General features: G+C 51.6%; 1 protein-coding gene across 1 annotated transcript; it reads right to left on the reverse strand.

The window, feature by feature from the left end:
• Window positions 1–3412: 3412 nt before the first annotated feature.
• Window positions 3413–23442, reverse strand: LOC119957866 (creatine kinase M-type). The gene is made up of 8 exons (XM_038786027.1): window positions 23329–23442; window positions 15959–16171; window positions 14779–14933; window positions 13193–13325; window positions 11410–11581; window positions 8939–9062; window positions 8153–8342; window positions 3413–3834 (listed from the first exon to the last, which is right to left on the reverse strand). Exons 2-8 carry the CDS (start codon window positions 16149–16151, stop codon window positions 3656–3658), a joined length of 1146 nt encoding a protein of 381 aa, XP_038641955.1. The 5' UTR covers window positions 16152–16171; window positions 23329–23442; the 3' UTR covers window positions 3413–3655.
• Between the last annotated feature and the right edge of the window lie 327 nt (window positions 23443–23769).

Genomic DNA, 23769 nt, shown 5'->3' on the forward strand with positions numbered 1-23769 from the left:
CTTTTCACAGTAACTTCATTGAAGCCTACTCGTGACAATCAGCGATTTTCATTTCAAATGGGTTTCCTCCCAACACAATCCGACCGCTGGAGGCCCCAGGGTAAACCTGTAGGGTTGGCAACCCAATGTCGGAGGTGCGTTTTTGGATTATTTTTAATCCTCGCGGCCATTGGCTTAAATGCGTCACGGCGGGAAGTGTCCACTGCCCCCACGATACTGCCCCCCCCCCCCCCCCTCACCGGCCCTCCCAATGGGACTAGGATATCACATTTCCACCCCTTCTCCAATCTCGATCATGGGTCTCCCTCTCGGCCTGTCAGTGTGAGTGCGATTCTGAGCAGACTATTGAACTGTATAATAATTCCTGTATAAAAAAAAAAAATGGAAAACCAGAACCCTGCTTGTAACTGTATTATTCTGTAGAAAACACTGGCCGACTTCCCAGAGTTTTTGAAAGAGGTTTTAAGTTATTAGATCTCCGAGTGTCTGGATATGGAATTGAGTTGTATGTATATATATATAAAACCAAAATCCTTGAAGTTAACTCGGTATGTGGCCTGTGTGTGTTAAATTCTGATTGGGGGTGGTGGTCTGGGGGGGTGGGGGGTGGTCTGGGTGGGGTGGTGGGCGAGGGGGGTGGGAGGGAGGAGTCTTGACGGGGGGGAGGGGGGAGGGGGACAGTCTGGGGGGGTTGGTGGGCGAGGGGGGGTGGGGATGGCGGTCTGGGGGGGTGGGGAGCGGTCTGGCGGTTGTGGTGGGCGAGCAGGGTGGGGGGGGTCGGTCGGGGGGGGTGGTGGGCGGGGGGGAGCGGTCTAGGGGTTGTGGTGGGTGAGGGGGTGGGGGGGAACGGTCTGGGGGTTGTGGTGGGCGAGGGAGGTGGGGGGGAACGGTCTGGGGGTTGTGGTGGGTGAGGGGGTGGGGGGGAACGGTCTGGGGGTTGTGGTGGGCGAGGGGGTGGGGGGGGGAACGGTCTGGTGGGCGAGGTGGATGAGGGGGAGCGGTCTGGCGGTTATGGTGGGTGAGGGGGAGCGGTCTGGACGGGGGGGGTATGTGACGAGGAGGTTTCCTCTCGTGGGGGAATCTAGAAATGAGGGGTGGGGTCACCATGAGGGCGTCGGCCGTTTTAAACGGAGGTCATACCACCACAAGAGACGTTAGGAGCCGAAGGAGGCCATTCGGTCCATCGAGTCTGCACCGACCCTCTGAAAGAGCACCATCAACGACGGACATCCGGTACCACCGAGAACTAAATCAATGATCCCGCCCCCCCACCCCGCCATTTTAGGTCACTGACACCCTCCCGGAGGTCACGGGGCCGGGTCCTCCCGGAGGTCATGGGGCCGGGTCCTCCCGGAGGTCATGGGGCCGGGTCCTCCCGGAGGTCATGGGGCCGGGTCCTCCCGGAGGTCACGGGGCCGGGTCCTCCCGGAGGTCATAGTAATTCGTGCCGGTGTGATGTCATGACTGATGGGCGGGCAGATCATTGAGGGCAGAAGAGGCGGGGTTAAACCTATTAAGTATATTATAATGCATCCACATCCATGCAAAAAGGGCAGCACGGTAGCACAGTGGTCAGCACAATCGCTTCACAGCTCCAGGGTCCCAGGTTCGATTCCCGGCTTGGGTCACTGTCTGTGCGGAGTCTGCACGTCCTCCCCGTGTCTGCGTGGGTTTCACCTGGCAGCTAACCCACCACCCACATTGCTGGGGTTTGAACCCACGTCCCCAGGGTGTTTGCCTGGGTCTCTGGAATACCAGCCCTGTGACAGTACCATTATGCCACCAGTGGTTAGCACTGCAGCCTCACAGAGCCAGGGACCCGGGTTCGATTCCCGGCTTGGGTCACTGTCTGTGCGGAGTCTGCACCTTCTCCCCGTGTCTGCGTGGGTTTCCTCCGGGTGCTCCGGTTTCCTCCCACAGCCCAAAGATGTGCGGGTTAGGGGGATTGGCCGCGCTAAATTTGCCTCTTAGTATCCAGGGATGTGCAGCTTAGGTTATGTAGTTACGGGGTGGATGAGGGAATGGACATGGATAGAGCGCTCTTTCAAAGGGTTGGTGCAGACTTAATGGGCCAAATGGTCTCCTGTAGGGATTTGGTGATTTCTATGATCTCCCTGTTTGACCGAGCTCAGTGCGGCACCATCCATTTCAACCTTCACCCTGGTTTCTTTGACGTAATCCTCCTGGCTGCCATTGCTTTTGGCTTATTGGTGTTCATACTCAATCGATATCTATAGTAAGGAATTGGCCATAACCATTGGCTGCTATTGTCAATTAGAAAGGGGTTGTTTACGGTGCGTTGCGTGTACCAACTGGGGTGGGCAGGCTTGGCATGCTACCCTCTCAATACCATAGTGTGAGACCGCACAGGGGAAATCAAACAAGGCGTATCACCTCCCGATTAGCCACTGAAACGGGATGCTACTCACACTCAACGGGTCAAAGGAAAAACTGGGAAAATGCCATGAGGAAGGAAGGGTAGTTTGATAGTGTTGGATGAAGATTGGCGAGAGGGAGCTCCGGTGGAGATTAAAGTCTGGGGGGGGGGGGGGGGGGGGCCTTGAACGGCGGAGCAGACTCGATGGGCCGAGTGGCTTATTTCTGCTCCGACGTCTTATGGTCCTTCCGCACTGTGGACAGAGGGCACTTGATAAGATACAAACTTGTCAGAGTGGATGTAAAGTTCTCTCTTTGTTTGGTGGTGGTCATTAATGGGGACACAGCGGGCAGCACGGTGGCGCAGTGGGTAGCACTGTTGCCTACGACGCTGAGGACCCGGGTTCGAATCCCGGCCCTGGGTCACTGTCCGTGTGGAGTTTGCACATTCTCCCCGTGTCTGCGCGGGTTTCGCCCCCACAACCCAAAAGATGTGCAGGGTAGGTGGATTGGCCACACTAAATTGCCCCTTAATTGGAAAAAATAATTGGGTACGCTAAATTTATTTTTTTTTTAAATTAATGGGGACACAGTCTTCATGTACAAATCTACACCATTTACACGGACTGGGCATTCTCTCCGTGTGAATGAATGAACCTGGCACGTGGCCCTTCCTCAATGTCAAGGGTGGCATCGGGCCATTCGGCCCCTCGAGCCTGCTCCCCCATTCAATAAGATCATGGCCGATCTGATGGTTGGTAACCTCACGTTCACGCCTGCCCCCCCCCCCCCCGAAGGCGTCAGGCTAGATCTCGCGTCTCTATGTTCGATATGACCCCAAATTCTGAGCTGAGAAATCGTCAACCTAGCCCAGTGCAACTCCTCGTTCCTTTTCTAGAACGTGTGATAATGGAATTTATGAGGAACCTTTAGTGAGAACTGGTATGTGATCGGGAAAGAATTAGTGACTATTTGCGAAGTTCCTTTGCCCACTTTTGCAACAGCCCAACTTATGAACACAAGACAAGAGACCAACTATTTGGGGCCATATTTTATTGATGTGTCGTCAATGTTAAGAGGTGTCTAGTAACTCTTTCACGTGATTGGAGCCAATCTTCCATTTCCTCAAACAATGTCATCCATTTTTATCGAGACACCAGCCTTTGACCAGGATGTATAAGAATAAGAAGCTCGCCAAAGTTCAAAGTTCATGACCTGTGATGTTTCAAGGCTGCTCAGAGTTCTTGCTTCCTCCGCCGCCACCATTTCTTCTTTGCGTTTACTTCTGGGCTGGCATCAGGTCGTCGATGCTCTTTCCTTTCTCCAAGTGCTTCTCCATCTCGATCATCAGCTTGACGCCATCGACGACCATCTGGACCTGTTCGACCTCGGAGAAGCCCAGGCGATCAGCGTTGGAGATGTCATAGACGCTGCCAACGGCCTCGGTGTCCACACCACCTAGCGGGCCAACGGGAAACAGTTATGCACCATTTAAGAAGTGAAGCAACTAAGAGAACCAGAGAGCCTTGCATAACACTCCTCCCAATGTCTTACATGTCATGAGTTATTTTGTTGTGCAATTTTATGTCATGTAGACCAAGTGTCAGCCATTTTGTTATTGTCAGTCAATATGGCAGCCATTTTGTTATTGTCGGATCAATATGGTAGCCATTTTGTTATTGTCGGATCAATATGGGAGCCATTTTGTTATTGTCAGTCAATATGAAAGCCATTTTGTTATTGTCGGGTCAATATGGCAACCATTTTGTTATTGTCGGGCCAATATGGCAGCCATTTTGTTATTGTCAGGTCAATATGGCAGCCATTTTGTTATTGTCAGGTCAATGTGGCAGCCATTTTGTTATTGTTGGATCAATGTGGTAGACATTTTGTTGTCGGATCAGCATGGCAGCCATTTTGTGATTGTCGATCAATATGGCAACCATTTTGTGATTGTCAGCCATTTTATTCATGTTGGCCAATGTGGCGGCTAATCACATCCAGAAAATAGCAATGAAATGAAAGACTTGTCAGTAGTGGTTGGGAAGATGGGATTTGGGACACAGGGAGACTCTTCTGCCCTGCAATCTGCTGTATCACCTTCAATTGGCGGAGAAAATAACTCAGTTCAATATTGCATCAGGTGGTACTGATGGCCACCAGCCACTGCTCCCCCCATTACCACACTAGAGTTCATTGATATTTCAACGGCATAAGAACATTAAAATCAGGAGTATGTTAACGCCTTTGTTTCAACCCTTCTAACAAGTCCTCTTGCAGGCAATCCTTGTTTGTCCCTCTCTCCCATCCAGAATGTTCTCTGCTGGCGACTGACTGATACAAACAGCTGGGAATTGATTGTATCCTTACCGCCAGGCCTTTATTACTACACCTTAACCCTCAAGAGCCCAGAAGCACTTTGCAGGTGCGATTCTGTGACCGCCCTTGTTGAAAAGCCCACTTGACCATTTTTCACACAGCACTGTCCCTCACGCAGCAACAAGATGGAATGACAATTAATCGGGTTTCGGGGCCTTTGGCAGTGGAAGGATGACCATATGCTCATGGAAACATTGGGCCCGATCGGCCGGCCCCACTCGGTCACCATTAACTCTCGTGAGATTCGCGACCCTCAGAACGCCACGCTGCGCAAGGTCCAGATATACATGTTTAAGTGAGCTATTAGGCTCATTTAAATATGTCGGCGCCCAATTCTCCCGAGGCCCGGGAACTAACGCCGTTGCCTGGGAGACCCGGCCATGGCACTGTTTAGCACTGGAAATGTGGACCAGGTGGAGCAGCACCTGAAGGGGAATCTCCAAGGCCATTGAAGACCCCTGGGTAGTCAGGGACAAGACAGGGTGGCACCCTGGCTCTCTCTCTCTGGCGCCTGGGTGGCAGTGCCCAGACTGGCAGGGGCGGTGCCAGGATGGCAGTGCCAAGGGTCAGGGTCGGAGGATGGCTATCCCCATGAAAGAAGGGTGAGGGGGTATGAAGGGTAGGGGCTGAAGGGGCCTCCTAAAGGTTAGGGGGTAAAAAAGGGGGGGTAGGGTGGCCTTAAAATGGGGGGGGGGGGGTCCTCAGTGACCCCCATAGGGAGTGACCTCACTTGGGGGGGGGGGGGGGTTGACATTGCCAGTGGGTGGGGCATGTGGGCAAGCTCATTTGGAGATCGAACACCCTTTCAAAATGGCGGCCCGATGTCTGAGGAGTCGGTCTGGCCAGCAGGTTCGGCTCCCTACTGCTGAAATAATTTCTAAATATAGGCTAGACCGGGGAGAAACTCCCCTAGGCCCAAAAAACTGATTAAGTGTGGGTGAATACCAGTGTGGATCTCACTGTAATAGCCAGCAAGAAACACCCCGTTAAACCCTCCCAAAATGACACTTTGAAATGTTTCCGTTAAATCACGCCCATTGCCACTCCTCTCCAGCTGAAGGCCAACCTTTCCTCAGACTCGAGATCCTTCACACCGTGCTCAAATCCGGAATCTCCTGTCTCCCAGCAAGATGGGAGCATGAGGAGGCCAATTAGCCCTTCGGGCCTGTTCCGCCATTCAATACAATCATGGCCGATCGGACACTTTGATGACTTTTACACCCACTATCCACACAACCCTTTACGTTATTGCTAATCAGAAGTCTATCAATCTACAGGGGGACATAAATTTAAGGTGAATGGTGGAAGATATAGGGGGGATGTCAGAGGTAGGTTCTTTACCCAGAGTAGTGGGGGCATGGAATGCACTGCCTGTGGAAGTAGTTGAGTCGGAAACATTAGGGACCTTCAAGCGGCTATTGGATAGGTACATGGATTATGGTAGAATGATGGAGTGTAGATTAATTTGTTCTTAAGGGCAGCACGGTAGCATTATGGATAGCACAATTGCTTCACAGCTCCAGGGTCCCAGGTTCGATTCCCGGCTTGGGTCACTGTCTGCGGAGTCTGCACATCCTCCCCGTGTGTGCGTGGGTTTCCTCCGGGTGCTCCGGTTTCCTCCCACAGTCCAAAGATGTGCAGGTTGGGTGGATTGGCCATGCTAAATTGCCCTTAGTGTCCAAAATTGCCCTTAGTGTTGGGTGGGGGTTACTGGGTTATTGGGATAGGGTGGAGGTGTTGACCTCGGGTAGGGTGCTCTTTCCAGGAGCCGGTGCGGACTCGATGGGCCGAGTGGCCTCCTTCTGCACTGTAAATTCTATGATAATCTATGATTAATCTCGGACAAAGGTTCGGCACAACATCGTGGGCCGAAGGGCCTGTTCTGTGCTGTATTTTTCTATGTTTTATATTCTGCTTTGGACGTACTCAATGACGGAGCTTCCGCAGCCTCTGGGATAGAGAATTCCAAAGATTCACCACCCTCTGTGGAAAGACATTTTTCCTCATCTCAGTCCGAAGTGGCTTCCTCCTTATTTTGAAGTTGTGCCCCCTGGTTCTAGACTCCTCGACCAGGGGAAACATCTTACCTGCCTCTACCCTGTCTATTCCTTCAAATATTTTGGATATTTCTCATTCTTTGAAACTCTGAAGAATGCAGACCCAGTTCCCCCAATCTCTCTTCATAGAGACAGTCCTGCTGTTCGCTGAACAAGTCTGGTGAACCTTCGTCACGCTCCCTCGACGGCAATAATATCCTTTTTGAGGTAAGAGGTCATAAACTGCCCACACAGTGCTCCAGGTGCGGTCTAACCAAACTCCTATACAATTGAAGCAAAACGTCATTATTCCTATCCTCAAATCCTAAAAGAATCACGGCCAATATTCCATTTGCCTTCCTTTTTAAAAAAATTTTAGATTACCCAATTATTTTTTCCAATTAAGGGGCAATTTAGCACGGCCAATCCACCTACCCTGCACATCTTTGGGTTGTGGGGGCGAAACCCACGCAGACACGGGGAGAATGTGCAAACTCCACACGGACAGTGACCCAGAGCCGGGATCGAACCTGGTCCCTCAGCGCCGTGAGGCGGTTGTGCTAACCACTAGGCCACCGTGCTGCCCCCCCATTTGCCTTCCTAACAGCTTGCTGTGCGCGCAGGTTAACCTTCAGTGATTTACGGACAAAGGCACCGAAGTTCCTTTGTCCATCCACAGTTTCTAATCTCTCATCATTCACGGAATATTCTGCACACCCGTTCAAAGTGGATTACCTCCCATTTTTCCACATTATGTTCCATCTGCCTTGTTCCTGCGCGCTCACTTAGTCTGTCCAACTCCTCCTGTAGCTGCTTTGCATCTTCCTCACAACGCACATTCCTGTCTAGTTTTGTATCAGCCGCAAACCTGGAAATTTTACATTTGGTCCCCACGTCCAAATCATTGAGATAGATTGCGAACAGCTGGGGCCCAATTACTAACCTCCCGTGGTACCCCACCCGCCGCAGCCCGCCAACACGAGAGTGGCCCATTTATCCCAGCTCTCCGTTTTCTGCCTGTAGCCAATCCTCCATCCGTGCCCGTGCGGTTTTATTTTACGGATCAACCACCTGTGGGGAACTTTTATCGCAAGCCTTCTGGAAATCCAAATGTACTTTTGCCCATCGACACCCCTTTTTGTCAATTTTGTTTGTGACGTCCTCAAAAAAAACGCGAGACGGGTTCGTCTCGGAGGCCCCAAAGGCCTGGGAATGGAGCCAAAGTGACCCCGCAGAATGGGAGGCGGAACCCCAAGGGCGCGGAAAGCCAACCGGAGGTTCTGAGCCACTGAGTCCCGACCGAACACCGGGATGGAGCGGGAATCCCCGCCCCAAGTGACCGCGTCCGCACAAGGCCTCACCTGTGCCGCGCTTCTGCAGCCGTGTCCTCTTGAGAACTTCGCCGAATTTTGGGTGCTTGCACAGGTGGGGGATCTTGACGTGGACGCCGCCGCGTAGGCCGGTCCCCAGGTTAGAGGGGCAGGTCAGGACGTAGCCAAGATGTTCATTCCACATAAAGCCATGACCAGCCTTGAGAAAAAGTTCTTCAATCTGCATTGGGCAAGAGGGTTAAAGAGTTTCCCAATGAAAGCTACAGCAATCCATAGAATCGACAAGCGCAGGTACAGTCGTTCGGTCCGACTAATCCACGTGGCACAGTGGTTTGCACTGCTGCCTCACAGCAACCGGGTTCAATTGCAGCCTCGGGTGCCTCTGTGCGGAGTCTGCAAATTCTCCCCCGTGTCTGCGTGGGTTTCCTCCGGGTGCTCCGGTTTCCTCCCACAAGATGTGCCAGTGAGGTGGATTGGCCGTGCTAAATTGCCCCTTAGTGTCCCAAAAGGTTAGGTGGGGGTTACAGGGAGAGGGTGGAGGCGTGGGGCCTAAGTAGGTAGGGTGCTCTTTCCAAGGGTCGATGCAGACTCGATGGGCCAAATGGCCTCCTTCCGCACTGTCAATTCTATGATCTCCAAGAGAGCCAGCACAGACCCGGTGGGCCGAATGGACTCCTTCTGTGCCGCAAATTACTCTATGGCCGGGAGTGTGGGTTAGCATCTCAACTGTGGCGCATTGTCCACACCCTGTGTGGGCCAGCGGGCTGGTACCAGGGGCCACCCGAGAGCTGAATTACAAAGACGGGCGCTTCCTACCGTTTTCAGGCCCACGCAGAAACGTCGGAAGACCTCCTTCATGTTGCCACCCTGCTGCATGGAGATGACCCGGAGATGGTCCTCCTCGTTGACCCAGACCAAGAAGGTCTTGTTGTCATTGTGCCTGTTTGCAAAAACAAGTGTGACAAAAAAAAATCAATCAAGTAACAGAAGGGCTGGTCAACCGCATGCGCCTCACTCCCCTTCACCTCGGGCTCCGCCAACGCACGGGGCCCCCATTTCCTGGCAACCCGGAGGGGAGGTATCCAACAATTCTCTGAGCAAAGAGGAGTCAGACTCCCACCCTTCCTCTAGTCTGGTCTGTTTGCATTTTGTCCTTCAAACCCCATCGTCTCGACACTCCCTCCCTCCCGCTCAACGTGAATGTTCCTCACCAGGCGCCCAACAAACGCCGGCGGGCAGCTCCACTATCAGCTCGCCCTCAGTCTGACTTGCAGTGGGTGTCCAGGTTATGGGATTGGCCGGGGGGGGGGGGGGGGGGAGCAAGCGATCAGCGAGGAAGGCAAATGGTCTGTTGGTCTTCACTGCGAGAGGATTTGAGTACAGGAGCAAAGATGTCCGACTGCAGCTGTACAGGGCCCTCGGTGAGACCACACCTGGAGTATTGTGGGTGGTTTTTGGTCTCCTTATCTAAGGAAGCAGATACTTCTCGGAGAGGGATTTCAGCGAAGCTTCTCCAGACTGATTGCTGGGGTGGCCGGATTGCCGCATGTGGAGAGATCGGGTCGACTGGGCCTGTAGCCACTGGAGTTTAGAGCAATGAGAGGGGAACTGATTAAAACGTATAGAGTTCTTACGGGCCGACAGACTGGTCTGGGCTGGAAAGTTTTACCTATGAAGAGAGATTGGATAGACTGGGGTTTTCCTTGGAGCAGAGGAGACTGAGTGGGGACATGATTGAGATGAATAAAATGATGAGGTGCACAGGTAGAGTAGACAGGAGGAAACACGTCCCCTTGGTGGAGGGGTCAGTGACCAGGGGGCAGGGGGTTTAGAGGGAATGTGAGGAAATATTTTCACCCAGAGGGAGGTGGGAGTCTGGGATTTGCTGCCTGAAAGGGTGACGGAGGCAGAGACCCTCAGAACATTCCAGAAGGGTTCAGATGTGCCCCTGCGATCCCGGGGCCAGGCAAGGCTACCGGCCGAGTGCTGGGAAACGGGATTAGGACAGTTAGGTGGTCGTTTGCCTTTTCTGTACTGTCGACCCCTATGGCTCTATGACTGTGACCGGATGCTGGGATGTTGGTTCCTCCGGCTGGGAACCGGGGGAGGCGGGGGGGGGGGGGGGGGGGGGGGGGGGGGAGAGGCGTGGAGTCTAGAACCCAGGGGTCACGGTCTCAGGATACGGGGGGGCCATTTAGGACTGGGATGAGGAGAAACCTCTTCACTCCGAGGATGGTGCACCTGTGGAATTCTCCACCGCAGGAGGCTGTGTCGGCCGAGTCACTGAATATATTTAAGAAGGGAATAGATTTTCTAAATTTCTAAAAGGCGTCGACGCGGGTGGGTAGAGTGGGGAGCCTGGCATTGGATAGAGGATCAACCGTGATCATAATGAATGGCTGAGCAGGCTCGAAGGGCCGAATGGCCCTCCTCCTGCTCCTACTTTCCATGTTTCATCTGGTTCGAGGTCTTTAGGACTACGAAAAGGACAGGGCGGCACGGTGGCGCAGTGGGTTAGCCCTGCTGCCTCATGGCGCCGAGGTCCCGGGTTCGATCCCGGCTCTGGGTCACTGTCCGTGTGGAGTTTGCACATTCTCCCCGTGTTTGGGTGGGTTTCACCCCCACAACCCAAAGATGTGCGGGGTAGGTGGATTGGCCAGGCTCAATTGGAAAAAATGAATTGGGTTGAATTAAATTTAGAAAAAAATGTAATAAAGGATTATGAATAGGTTTATTCACTTGGAGGTACGGAAGCTGTTTTCTCTTGTGGAGGAGGCCATAGCTCCCCCGGGGGCCGTAAGGGTAATAAATCCAAAGGGAAATTCCGGAGACATTTTGTTCACCAGAGAGCAGTGAGAGCCTGGAACTCGCTCCCACTCGAAGTGTTGAGGTGAAGAGGGTAGATGCACCCACGGCGAATCTGGGTAAGTATGAGGGAGTAAGGGACAGGGGGTGAAAGGGCAAAGGTGAAGCATTAAACCAATACGGACCCCATTGGACAGCTTCAGTGTGAGTAACGTCACCACGGTCCCTGATGGCCATAGGCTGCTTTCCCCTTTGAGTGGGGGAGAGCTGACTGGTGGAGGTTTAACCAGAGGGTCACCACACCTCCAGGCGAGGGTTGGTTGAGAAGGTGGGGGGGGGGGGGGCCTCCGTTAATAACCTCAGCCGGTCCGAGAATCGAACCCGCGCTGCCGGCCTCGCTCTGCATCACGCAGCCCAGCCGACTGAGCTAAAGCGGCCCGCGGTGTCGTACATTCTAGTTGAATATATCGGCGATGACTTACCAAATTCCTCTGCCATCGGGCCAATCACGGGCCATACCAGAGGCGAGGAGCAAGGGGGAGATGGGCTTGTCAAACAGGAAGTGGTCATCGATCAGCTGTTGCTGCTCCGCGTCAGACATACTGGAGAGGGGATAATACTTCCCCTTCAGCTCGCCGGTCAGGGTGTTGAGAGCTGCCGAGGAGAATCGGGGCATTAAAAACATTTAAGCGAGCGAATAGCAGTTTACAAAGCTTTTCGCCGCTCGCTCATCGGGACAAACACAAGAAATGCCAAATTTCAAACCATCGCAACAAGGTAGGCTGTAGGAGGAAAGGGTCGGTTGGCAAGTTGACTCTCATTGGCTGACGGGTTGCCATGCAGGAAGCAATGGGGAACTATCGGCTCCCGGGTAATTCAAAAAAGACGCAAAGCTTGGACATATTCCTTTTGTTTGCAGAGAATGCGTCCCTGTGTATGAATGTGTGGCGCCTCGAGCATCAATGAGCCACTTTACCCGCTTAATTGGGTGTTGGCGCACTCAGGATTTTCAGCAAGTGCTGCCCAATCGGGGAATCACGCCTCAGGGTGGATGTTTTGCTTTGGGTTTTGTAAGCACGAGCTGGTCGAGTACGACCTGGACTCCTTGCCCATGGCGAACAACCAAATGAACGTGTTGTCCTGATCGTTGGTCCCAGAAACTGGGACCAACGATCAGGACAACACGTTCATTTGGTTGTTCGCCATGGGCAAGGAGTCCAGGTCGTACTCGACCAGCTCGTGCTTACAAACTGGGACCAGTCAGCAGCCGTTCCCCTTGTGGTGCACATTGTTACGATCATTGGAAATTTGGTATTCTTGTGTTTCTCCAGTTGAGTGCAAAAGTGAAAACTTTGACAACACGGCTCTCATTGTAGCGATACTCAGGCTCTGCACTTGGAAACCTAATGAGCAGTTTGGGATTGTCACAACACACCAACTCCGACGCCAAACGGATAGGCAATGATTGCTGGTCAATCAAAGCAACTTACACAATAATGCCCATCCCTAAGTGCCGCTGGAGAAGGTGGTGGGGAGCCGCTTTCTTGAGCTGCTGCAGTCCGTGCAGCGTAGGTACACCCACCCTGCTGTTAGGGAGGGAGTTCCAGGATTTAAATCCATCGACGGTGAAGGAACGGCCGATATATTTCCAAGTCCGGATGGTGAGTGAGCCGGAGTACCGGGATCTAAGACGCCACTCCGATATACCCACTGCCCTTGCCCTAGTAGGTGGTAAAGTTGCCATAGTCCCAGGTGGTTTAGCTCAGTGGGATAGACAGCTGGTTTGCAATGCAGAACAAGGCCAGCAGTTCAATTCCCGCACTGGCTTAACCCGAACAGGCGCCAGAATGTGGCCACTAGGGGCTTTTCACAGTCGCGTCACACTTGTGACAATAAAAGATGATTATTATTATTAGGTGGCCACAGGCTGCTTTCCCCTTTGAGGGGAGGGGGTGGGGGGGGGAGAGCTGATTGCTGGTGGTTCAACCCGAGAGTCACCACACCTCGGGCGAGGGGCGAGGTTGAGAAGGCCGGGCCTTCATAGATAACCCCATGATAATGGGGGCTGGTTTAGCTCAGTGGGCTGGACGGTTGGTTCATGATGCAGAGCGAGGCCACCGGCGCGGGTTCAATTCCCGTCCCGGGCTGAGGTTATTCAGGAAGGCCCCGCCTGTACCCGAGCTATGATTATCGCAAACCCCTCCCCATCCCTAACAACACCCCCCCCCCCCCCCCCCCCTCACATCCCACCACCCTCCGACCTACCGTTTATGCAAAGCTTCTCGACGAGACGGCGTTCTCCGCGACTGCAGTGTGGTGGAAGGGCGATCGCCTTAATGCTTCGCCCAGTGCGGACCCGGCTGCTCAGGACATAGTTGGGGTCAAGGTCGTCACCTCCCTGCCAAAGGAAACTGGGTCAGCCAAGGGAAACAACATCGCTCTCTTCGAATATCTAAGGCCCTGGGCCACTCGGCCCATCGAGTCTGCTGCTCCATTCAATGAGTTCGTGACTGATCTGATGTGATAATCCTCAACTCCACTTTCCCGCCTTTTCCCCGTAACCCTCGATTCCCTCACTGGATTAGAAATCTCAGCCTGGAACACTCTTAGCGACCCGGCCTCTACAGCTCTCTGCGGTAAAGAATTCCACAGATTCACTCCCCTCTGAGAGAAGAAATTCCTCCTCATCTCTGTCTGAAATGGGTGACCCTCCCTCTGAGATTCTGCCCTCTGTGTCCCAGACTCTCCCACAGGGGGAAAGTGTCAACCACATCGCTGTGTGGAGTCTAGAGTCACGTGTAGGCCAGACCGGGTAAGGGCGGCAGATTTCCTTCCCTAAAGGGGGGCATTAGTGACCCAGATGGGCTTTTACCACAATCGATGATTGTTGCCACGGTCACCGTTACTGAGACCGGCTTTCAATCCCAGATTTTATTCATTAAATTTAAATTCCACCAGCTGCCGGGGTGGGATTCGAACCCGTGTCTCCCCCCCCCCCCCCCCCCCCCCCCCGAGCGTTATCTTGGGGCCTCTGCATTACTAGTCCTGCAGACATTAACCATGCTGTCGACTCCACTCCACCCCACGCCAAACTTCTATGAAACCTTGGCTAGGCCCGAGCTTTGAGTATTGTAGCCAGATCTGGGTACCAATATTTAGGAAAGGCCTTATCGCATTCCAGGGGAGAACTTTGGACTCATTGGCTGGCTCTTTCAAAGAGCTGGCAGAGACAAGATGGGCCAAATTGCTGCCTGCTGATTCTAAAACTCTACAATATAGGGCCAGGAAGAGGCCATTCCACTTTGCTGCTAGTCTGCAATAAACTAAGGAGGCACCTCTTTTTTTTTAAAACAAAATTCTTGTACAGGATGCGTGCCTCAGCCCATCATTCATTGCCCATCTCTAATTGCCCCTTGAGAAGGTGGTGGGTGAGCTGTCTGCAGTCCCTGTGGCGTAGGTACACCCACTGTGCGGTTAGGGAGGGAGTTCCAGGATTTTGACCCAGCGACAGTGAAGGAACGGCCGATATATTTCCCAGTCAGGGTGGTGTGGGGCCCGGAGGGTGGTGGGGGTTCCCAGGTATCTGCTGCCCCCGTCCTTCCAGGTTATGTGGCGTATAAACACCAACATAGACCCATTAGGCAGAATGTCCCTTCGCTATGCTGAAAAAATCTACATACGGGCGTCTAAAAGCTCTAAAAAACCAAGACCTGGTGACAACTGGCCCCCGATTTCAGAGTTAGTTAATCTACCGTTCAATCTCGGTGCAGCCATGGTCGATGGATCCATGCCTCCCCTCCCCCCATCCTCCAGGTAATAAGGGAAGAGACAGAGTTGGTCTGCTCACAAACCTTCAGATTCTCGTGGTTGAGGTCAGTCTTGTGTTTATCCGTTGGTTTGTAGCCTCCGTGACGGTCCTGAATGACGGGATCGAACAGCGCCTTGAAGACCTCGTAAGACTCCTCATCACCGGCAACGCAGCCCACCGTCATGATGAAGGGATGACCTGGGGTGGGGTGGGGGGGGGGCACAATCCCATTATAAATATACCAAAGGCACAGGTTGGAGATCAGATGGGTTCATCAGCACGTACAGCGCTCCCACCTTACTGCCTCGTGATGTGAGAACGAAACAAATAAAGGAGCTGGAGGAGACCACCGTGGGGTGTGGGGTGTGGGGGGGGGGGGGTTCCCCCCCTCCCGGGGTCAGATCTCTTGCACCTACCCCCCCTCCCGAGGACCGCCCCCGCCGACTTACCTGCCAGGTCCCGCCGTGTGGGACCATACGTAACCTACGCCAGCGGGTCTGGCCAAAAATGGACGGCTGTTCGGCCCATTGGGGCCCGGGGAATTGCCGGGGGGGGGGGGAGGCCACTGCCAATGGCCCCCAACCGGCGTGGTGGGAATCCTGCCCCTGCCCGAAACACAGCGGCGGAGAGTACGGCAGCCGGCGTCAGGGCGGGATCCCCCACCCCCTCGGAGAATCCTGCCCTGGGAGAATGTGCAAACTCCACACGGACAGTGACCTGGGGCCGGGATCGAACCCGGGTCCACGGCACGCTGAGGCAGCAGTGCTAACCACTGCGCCACCGTGCTGCCCCACACCATCACAGTTAACAAGATGCCATCAAGTTACAATGACCATCTCCAACAAGACAGAATCTAACCATCTCCTGTTGACACTCAATGGCATTTCCATCGCTGAACCGCCCACAATCAACAACCTGGGGGTTACCAAACTGGACCCAGCCATATGAATAATGTGGCTACTGGAGCAGGTCAGAGACTGCGAACCCTGCAGCCAGTAACTTCTCTCCTGACCCCCCCAAAAGCCTGTCCACCATCTACAAGGCACAAGTCAGGAGTGTGATGGACTCTCCACTTGCCTGGATGAGTGCAGCTCCGACAACACTCAAGAAGCTCAACACCATCCAGGGCAAAGCAGCCCCCCTGGCACCCCATCCCCAAACATTCACTCCCTGCAGCATCAATGCGCAGTGGTTGCCAAGTGTACCTTCTGCAAGGTACTCACCTGGGTTGTCCACGCCAGTCTGGATCACATCGTCGAGGGTGAAACCGCTGGGGGTTTCCTTGTCACGGAGTTGCTTGTAGATATCGATAGTCAAAGCCTTGGCCATGTGGTTGTTGTGCTGGGTGAGGTCGGGGTATTCGGCCTCCGCTGAATAATTCAGCTTCCATTTGTTGTGAGTGTTACCGAAAGGCATGATTGCAAATCTGCAAAGTCCTGAGAGGGCGGAAACGAGGAGAACAGGCCCATCAATACACAAACTGACACAAACCAATAAACACATGCTCCAACGTTCTGGGAAGCACACAAGAATGAGGGGCGAGGGGGTAGGCCAATCCGTCCCTTGGGCTCGCTCCGTAAAATAGTGGTCGGTCTTAACTCCAATTTCCTGTCCTCTCCCTGTAACCCTCGACTCACCTCATCGGTCAAAAATCTCTCCAACCCGGCCTTGACTATGATCAATGACCCGTGGGTTGGTGGGCACCCTGCCACCAGGGAGCAGAGGACCCCGCCGGCCAGCGAACGGCCGGAGGATTCCGGACCAGCCTCCATCTTAAATGGGAGATCCCTCATTGCTAAACTGTGCCCCCGGTTCTAGATTCTCCCACGTGGAAGGCTCCCTCGCGTCCTCTCGACCAACACGTTCCGGTGCGCGCTCGCCGTTGGCAACGCCATTTGGGCACGGAAATCTCCCACAAACTGCAGTGCGGCGATAAGCAGCAGTGTACTGGCGTTGTCACTGAAATATTCATCCAGGGTAACCCTAACCCTAACCCTAACCACAGCAGATGGTGAGATTTAAATTCAATAAAAATCTTGAATCAAAAGTCTAATGATGACATTTTCGGCTGGTCGTAAAACCCCATCTGGTTCACTAATGTCCTTCAATGAAGGAAATCTGCCGTCTTAACCCGGTCTGGCCTACATGTGTCCCCAGAGCCACAGGCAGTGTGGTTGACTCTTAAATGACCCAGCAAGACAATGAGGGATGGGCTATCAATGCTGGCACAGCATGCAATGCCCATGTCACATGAATGAATTTGTTTTTAAACCCCAGGGTAGTTTGAGACGATGGAAACACAGAAACCCTACAGTGCAGAAAGCGGGCCATTCAGCCCATTGAGTCTAGACTGACCCTTTGAAAGACCACCCTACCTAGGCCCAATCCTCCACCCTATTCCACTAAGGGGCAATTTAGCCTGGCCAATCCACCTGCACATCTTTGGACTGTGGGAGGAAACCGGAGCACCCGGAGGAAACGCGCACACGGGAGAGAACTGTGCAGACTCCGCACAGTCATCCAAAGCCGGAATCAAACCCGGGTCCCTGGTGCTGTGAGGCAGCAGTGCTAACCACTGTGCCACCACTTAGTTTAGTTAGCTTAGTTTAGAAGCTGCAATTGTGTCTGATTGCCAGTGAATTATGAAGTTGGCTATTTAACTCATTAATCTCTATTTTTTAAATAAATTCAGTGTACCCCAATTCTTTTTTTCCAATTAAGGGGCAATTTGGGCAGCACGGTAGCATTGTGGTTAGCATAATTACTTCACAGCTCCAGGGTCCCAGGTTCGATTCCGGCTTGGGTCACTGTCTGTGCGGAGTCTGTACATCCCGTGTGTGCGTGGGTTTCCTCCGGGTGCTCCGGTTTCCTCCCACAGTCCAAAGATGTGCAGGTTCGGTGGATTGGCCATTTTAAATTGCCCTTAGTGTCCAAAATTGCCCTTAGTGTTGGGTGGGGTTACTGGGGATAGGGTGGAGGTGTGCGGTTGGGTAGGGCGCTCTTTCCAAGAGCCGGTGCAGACTCGATGGGCCAAATGGCCTCCTTCTGCTCTGTAAATTCTATGAAACTTAGCTTGGCCAATCCACCTACCCTGCACATCTTTGGGTTGTGGGGGCGAAACCCACGCAGACACGGGGAGAATGTGCAAACTCCACACGGACAGTGACCCAGGGCTGGGATTCGAATCCGGGTCCTCAGCGCCGTAGGCAGCAGTGCTAACCACTGCGTCACCGTGCCGCCCATATTAATCTCTTGCTTGTATTTTTGAAATCCTCTGTCCTTCCAATTACGCCTAGTCAGAGATTTATTATTTTCCCATCGCCTTACCCTGTCTCTGAAGGATTGACGGGTCGATTAACAACTGCAACTTACATTTAGATAGCCCCTTCAATATTCTACACCATCTGAGGTCTTCCTCAGGAACGAAGTTCGACACAGAGTCACCGAGGGGATATTAGGGGAGGTGACGGAAAGCTTGTTCAAAGGGATAGGTTTTGAGAGGGAGAGAGAGAGAGACGGGGAGGTTTAGTGAGGGGGTTCCCGAGATCATGGCCTCAAGCAGCAGAAGGCACGGCCGCCAATGGCGGAACAATTAAAATTGGGGGGTGGGTGCTCAAGAGGCGAGGAACAGAGGAATGTCGCTATCAGACGGGTTTGGAGGAGATTACAGATCTGGGAAGGGGTGGGGGGGGGAGGCGAACTGAAAACGAGGATGACAATTATAAAATCAAGACATTCCCTAAGCAGGAGCTGGTGTAGGACAGCGAGCACCGGGCGGGGGGAGGGGGGGATGGGTGGAGAGGGGGAACGGGATGCAGGATGTGGGCAACGGAGTTCAGGAACAAAAATGTGACGGGGACAGTTCGTCCCACCCTCTGATGAGGGTGGGCACGGCAGGAGGGTCTCTGTGGGGTGCCAAAGCCCCCGTCAGTGCCCCTCCGGCAGGCAGCGCAGAATTCCAAGTTGGCGTTCCGGATCTCCTCCCTCTGGGGGTAAGGTTGGAGTCCGGCGGGACTGGTTGGTGCCTGCGCTGTACAAAGTGCACAATTGCAGATGCGCCCATCAGAGGGCGCCCTTCGCTGATTCTACGCTGTCGGCTCGAACGAGGAGCTTTCCGTCCGCCTGGCATTTTCGCCACTTCAAGGCGGCAATTTTCACCTGTGGTTACTGTTGTAAGGTGGGAGCTGCCAATTTACGCACAGCAAGCTCCCCGAAAACAACAGCGAGCCTGTTGTAACGATGTTGTTTCGCCCGCTGTTTATCTCGATCTTTGAATCCCACCGGTGTAAGGAGATGGGACTGTTGGTCCTGTCAGAGAATCGTAAAGTGTTTTACAGCACGGAAGGAGGCCCTTTGGCCCATCCTGTCTGTGCTGGCCATCAGGCCCCTATCCATTCTAATCCCATTTCCCAGCCCTTGGCCTTGTGCGCTGGGGCTGTTTAAGGTGCTCTCTAAACGCTTCTTAAATGTTGTGAGGGTTCTCGCCTCCACCGCCCATTCAGGCAGGGAGTTCCAGACCCCCCCCCCCCCCGGATAAAAAGGTTTCCCCCTCAAATCCCCTCCAAACCTCCTGCCCCCCCCCCACTTTAAATCTGTGCCCCCCTGGTTATTGACCCATTACTAAGCATAGAGGTATCATCCTATCCACCCTGTCGGTGTCCCTCATGATTTTGTCCACCTCAATCAGGTCCCCCCCCCCCCCCCCTCAGCCCTGCTGCTCCGAGGAAAACAATCCCAGCCTCTCTTCACAGCTGAAAGAATACAGCAAGGTTCCGGTGCCTCCTTCCCCCATTATCAGCCCGCACCCCCCATCCAGGCAGGGGGCAGAGTGTAGCTCGAATCAGATGGGCCATTCAGCCCATCCGATCTGCGGCAGCTCTCCGGAAGAGTATCTCGGCTAGTCCAACGCGCTCTGTGCTTTCCCTGCAATTATCCTTCACCGCAGGTAACATCCCAACTCCCTCCCGAAGGCCTCGCCTGAACCCATCTCCGCCACCCTCTCAGGCAGCGCATTCCCGATCCTAACCACCGTCTGAGTGAAGACATTTCTCCTCCTGGCTCCACTGCCTCTTTTACCAATTATCTCAATCCAACCCCCCCCCCCCCCCCGCTCGTCCTCGATCCTTCCACCACTGGGAACGCTTTCTCCCCATCCACTCTGTCCAGAGCAACACGGGTTTGAACAACTCGATCGAATCTCCTCCCAACCTCCTCTGTTCCAAAGAAAACAATCCCAACAACTCCAATCAAGGGGCTGGTTTAGCTCACTGGGCTAAATGGCTGGCGTTGAAAGCAGCCCAAAGCCAGGCCAGCAGCACGGTTCGATTCCCGTACCGGCCTCCCCGAACAGGCGCCGGAATGTGGCGACTAGGGGGCTTTTCACAGTAACTTCATTCGAAGCCGACTCGTGACAATAAGCCATTTTCATATTTCATTTTTCATTTTCAATCTATCCACATCCCCGGAAGCCTTCTGGCCAATCTTTACCGCACCCTCTCCAATGGCTTCACATCCTTCCTGGAGTGCGACGCCCGGATCGGGACACGATACTCAAGCTGAGGCTGAACTAGGGTTTAGTAAAGGTTGGTTTTGTACACCCTGCCTCCCCCCCCCCCCCCCCCCCCTCCCAACAACATCTGGCCTGATGTGAGCGGCAGTATTAAGTCTCCTCCCCCCCCCCCCCTCCCCGCCCCAAACAATGGTTAATTGGTTCAAATCAGCACTGTTCAACCGGATCCAGTCCGGAATCTGGACAGGCACGCCGTGTAACCTAAGATTTGCCAATCTGAGCAAATTAACAAGTGTTCCAGCACCAGGTTAAAGTCCAACAGGTTTATTTGGAATCACTAGCTGTCGGAGCGGGGCTCCTTCATCAGGCGAGTCAGGGGAGGTGATGAAGGAGCTACGCTCTGAAAGCTAGTGATGCCGAATAAACCTGACCAGCCACGTTTGACGTGGAGCGGCGCCCACTCAAGCTATAAGCCTCTGGCGGCCGATTAGCAACCTGTCCCAGGAATAACTAGCGATAGAAACCGACAAAAATCCGCCTAAACTCTCCACTAGATGGAGGAGAATCGGTATCGGAACTCGATGGACTGGAACTGATCCGCCCCCTCCCCTCGAAAAGGGGCCAGAGGGGGAGGGAACAAATTGTCGCATTTGGTGCAACTTGCAATTGCCTCTCCCCCCCCCCCCCCCCAATCCGGATACATCCAAGCCTGCCCCCCCCCAATCCGGATACATCCAAGCCTGCAATGTAAGACTGGAAGATTTGCTTCATACCGTTTCCAATGGTTCTGAGGGGGGAGAGCTGGCCTCTCCTTAACCATCTGGCGAGTTGCAACATCTCAAAGCAAAGGGGTGGGCGAGAGGGAAAATGTTGCCCTGGAAACCTCAAGCCCCCTCAAACTCCAGCGAGCAGAGATTGAGCATCGAAATAAGAACTTCAAGGGTTAAAGAAAAAAACTCGCCTTCGGATTCTTTACCTCGGTGCCATGGCGTGGCATTTAAAAATAAAATAATCGGGGGTGAAAATCGAACATAAATTAAAATTGAAAATTAAACTGCTCGGAGTAGGAACCATTGACTATATATTTATTGCAATATATATATATTAAATAAATTTAAGAGTAGCCAATTTTTTTTTTCCAGTTAAGGGGCAATTTAGCGTGGCCAAACCACCTACCCTGCACATCTTTGGGTTGTGGGGGCGAAACCCACGCAGACACGGGGAGAATGTGCAAACTCCACACGGACAGTGACCCGGAGCCGGGATCGAACCCAGGTCTTCGCCACCATGAGGTAGCAGTGCTAACCACTGCACACCATGTCACCCTACAATAAATATAAAACTAGAATCAAATATAAATTAAATTGAGAATTAATTTGCTCAGACAGAGTAAGAACCATTGACTATATATTTATTGCAATATATATTGCAAATATCAGACTAGAATCAAATATACATTAAAATTGAGAATTAATTTGCTGAGTAGGAACCATTGACTATATATTTACAAATATAAGACTAGAATCAAATATAAATTAAAATTGAGAATTAATTTGCTCAGACAGAGTAAGAACCATTGACTATATATTTATTGCAATATATATTGCAAATATCAGACTAGAATCAAATATACATTAAAATTGAGAATTAATTTGCTGAGTAGGAACCATTGACTATATTTATTGCAATATATATTGCAAATATAAGACTAGAATCAAATATAAATTAAAATTGAGAATTAATTTGCACAGAGTAGGAACCATTGACTATATATCTATTCTAACATAAATTGCAAATATAAGACTAGAATCAAATATAAATTAAAATTGAGAATTAATTTGCTGAGTAAGAACCATTGACTATATTTGTTGCAATATTTATTGCAAATATCAGACTAGAATCAAATATAAATTAAAATTGAGAATTAATTTGCTGAGTAGGAACCATTGACTATATATTTATTGCAATATATATTGCAAATATCAGACTAGAATCAAATATACATTAAAATTGAGAATTAATTTGCTGAGTAGGAACCATTGACTATATTTATTGCAATATATATTGCAAATATAAGACTAGAATCAAATATAAATTAAAATTGAGAATTAATTTGCACAGAGTAGGAACCATTGACTATATATCTATTCTAACATAAATTGCAAATATAAGACTAGAATCAAATATAAATTAAAATTGAGAATTAATTTGCTGAGTAAGAACCATTGACTATATTTGTTGCAATATTTATTGCAAATATCAGACTAGAATCAAATATAAATTAAAATTGAGAATTAATTTGCTGAGTAGGAACCATTGACTATGTTTGTTGCAATATTTATTGCAAATATCAGACTAGAATCAAATATACATTAAAATTGAGAATTAATTTGCTGAGTAGGAGCCATTGACTATATTTATTGCAATATTTATTGCAAATATCAGACTAGAATCAAATATAAATTAAAATTGAGAATTAATTTGCTGAGTAGGAACCATTGACTATGTTTGTTGCAATATTTATTGCAAATATCAGACTAGAATCAAATATACATTAAAATTGAGAATTAATTTGCTGAGTAGGAGCCATTGACTATATTTATTGCAATATATATTGCAAATATCAGACTAGAATCAAATATAAATTAAAATTGAGAATAGAATTAATCTAAGAGCAACATTTAGCGTCGGTATCAGACTAAAATCAAATAAAATTGAGAATTAATCTGGTCATGGACTAGGAATACAGTTTAAAATATAGTTTATTCTAAAACTAACTTGTTACTCTCCTGAAATTCCCAATTTGAAATTTGCACTGAGTCAACGCAGCTTCATCCGTGTTCAAATTATATAGGGGGGGGGGGAGAAAAGTTTTGGAAAGTTTGTTTAAACTTCCTGCTGCAACTTTGTCCCGTTCGAAGTGTCAAAATTGCTGGGGGTGAGTTTGTTTTCAAACTGGAGGCAATGTCGTTCGTTGTCATTAAGGTTTGTAGGAATTAACAGCACGTTTGAGGGGGTTTTTTTTTGTTGCGTTTTTGGATGGGGGTGGAGGCACTGCGAGGTTTCGAACCGCCGGCTCCTTACCTGCTGCGAAGGGGGGGAAAGGGGGGACTAGGTCTGTCTCTGCACGGTCCTCACGCCTGCCGCTGGAATGGGTGACCCGGGACGGCTGGAGCACTGATCCTTTTATACAGACAGAGGCTGCAGCCCAACCCTTCTGACCAAGTAAGGGCTGGAAGCACCGCCTTGTCCATTTGGCAGGAATGTGGTCATCCCACCAAAACAACCACCCATTGGTTGCACACACACACTGTATCTTGGATGTGCCCAGACCCCCCTTGCCCCAGATGAAGGATGTGTCTGTCAGCTCCAGACCTTCGCTGAAGCACATTGGCTGCCAAACCTGGGAGATTTCAATGATTATTAGTCAAAATGACTGGGCACAGCGGTTAGCACTGCTGCATCGTGACCCGGGTTCAATTCCGGCCTCGGATGACTGTGTGTGTGTGTGTGTGGAGTTTGCAC

The sequence above is a fragment of the Scyliorhinus canicula genome, chromosome 27, assembly GCF_902713615.1.
Source record: "Scyliorhinus canicula chromosome 27, sScyCan1.1, whole genome shotgun sequence".
Classification (NCBI taxonomy): domain Eukaryota; kingdom Metazoa; phylum Chordata; class Chondrichthyes; order Carcharhiniformes; family Scyliorhinidae; genus Scyliorhinus; species Scyliorhinus canicula.

Excerpts from the sequence above, each read along its gene's own strand:
- LOC119957866 (XM_038786027.1), bottom strand. The coding sequence starts at position 16,151 with ATGCCTTTCGGTAACACTCACAACAAATGGAAGCTGAATTATTCAGCG. Across the intron at positions 14,934-15,958 it reads GACTGGCGTGGACAACCCAG|GTCATCCCTTCATCATGACG; the intron begins GTGAGTACCTTG and ends ACCCCACCCCAG. Across the intron at positions 9,063-11,409 it reads CCCGATGGCAGAGGAATTTG|GCACAATGACAACAAGACCT; the intron begins GTAAGTCATCGC and ends TTTTGCAAACAG.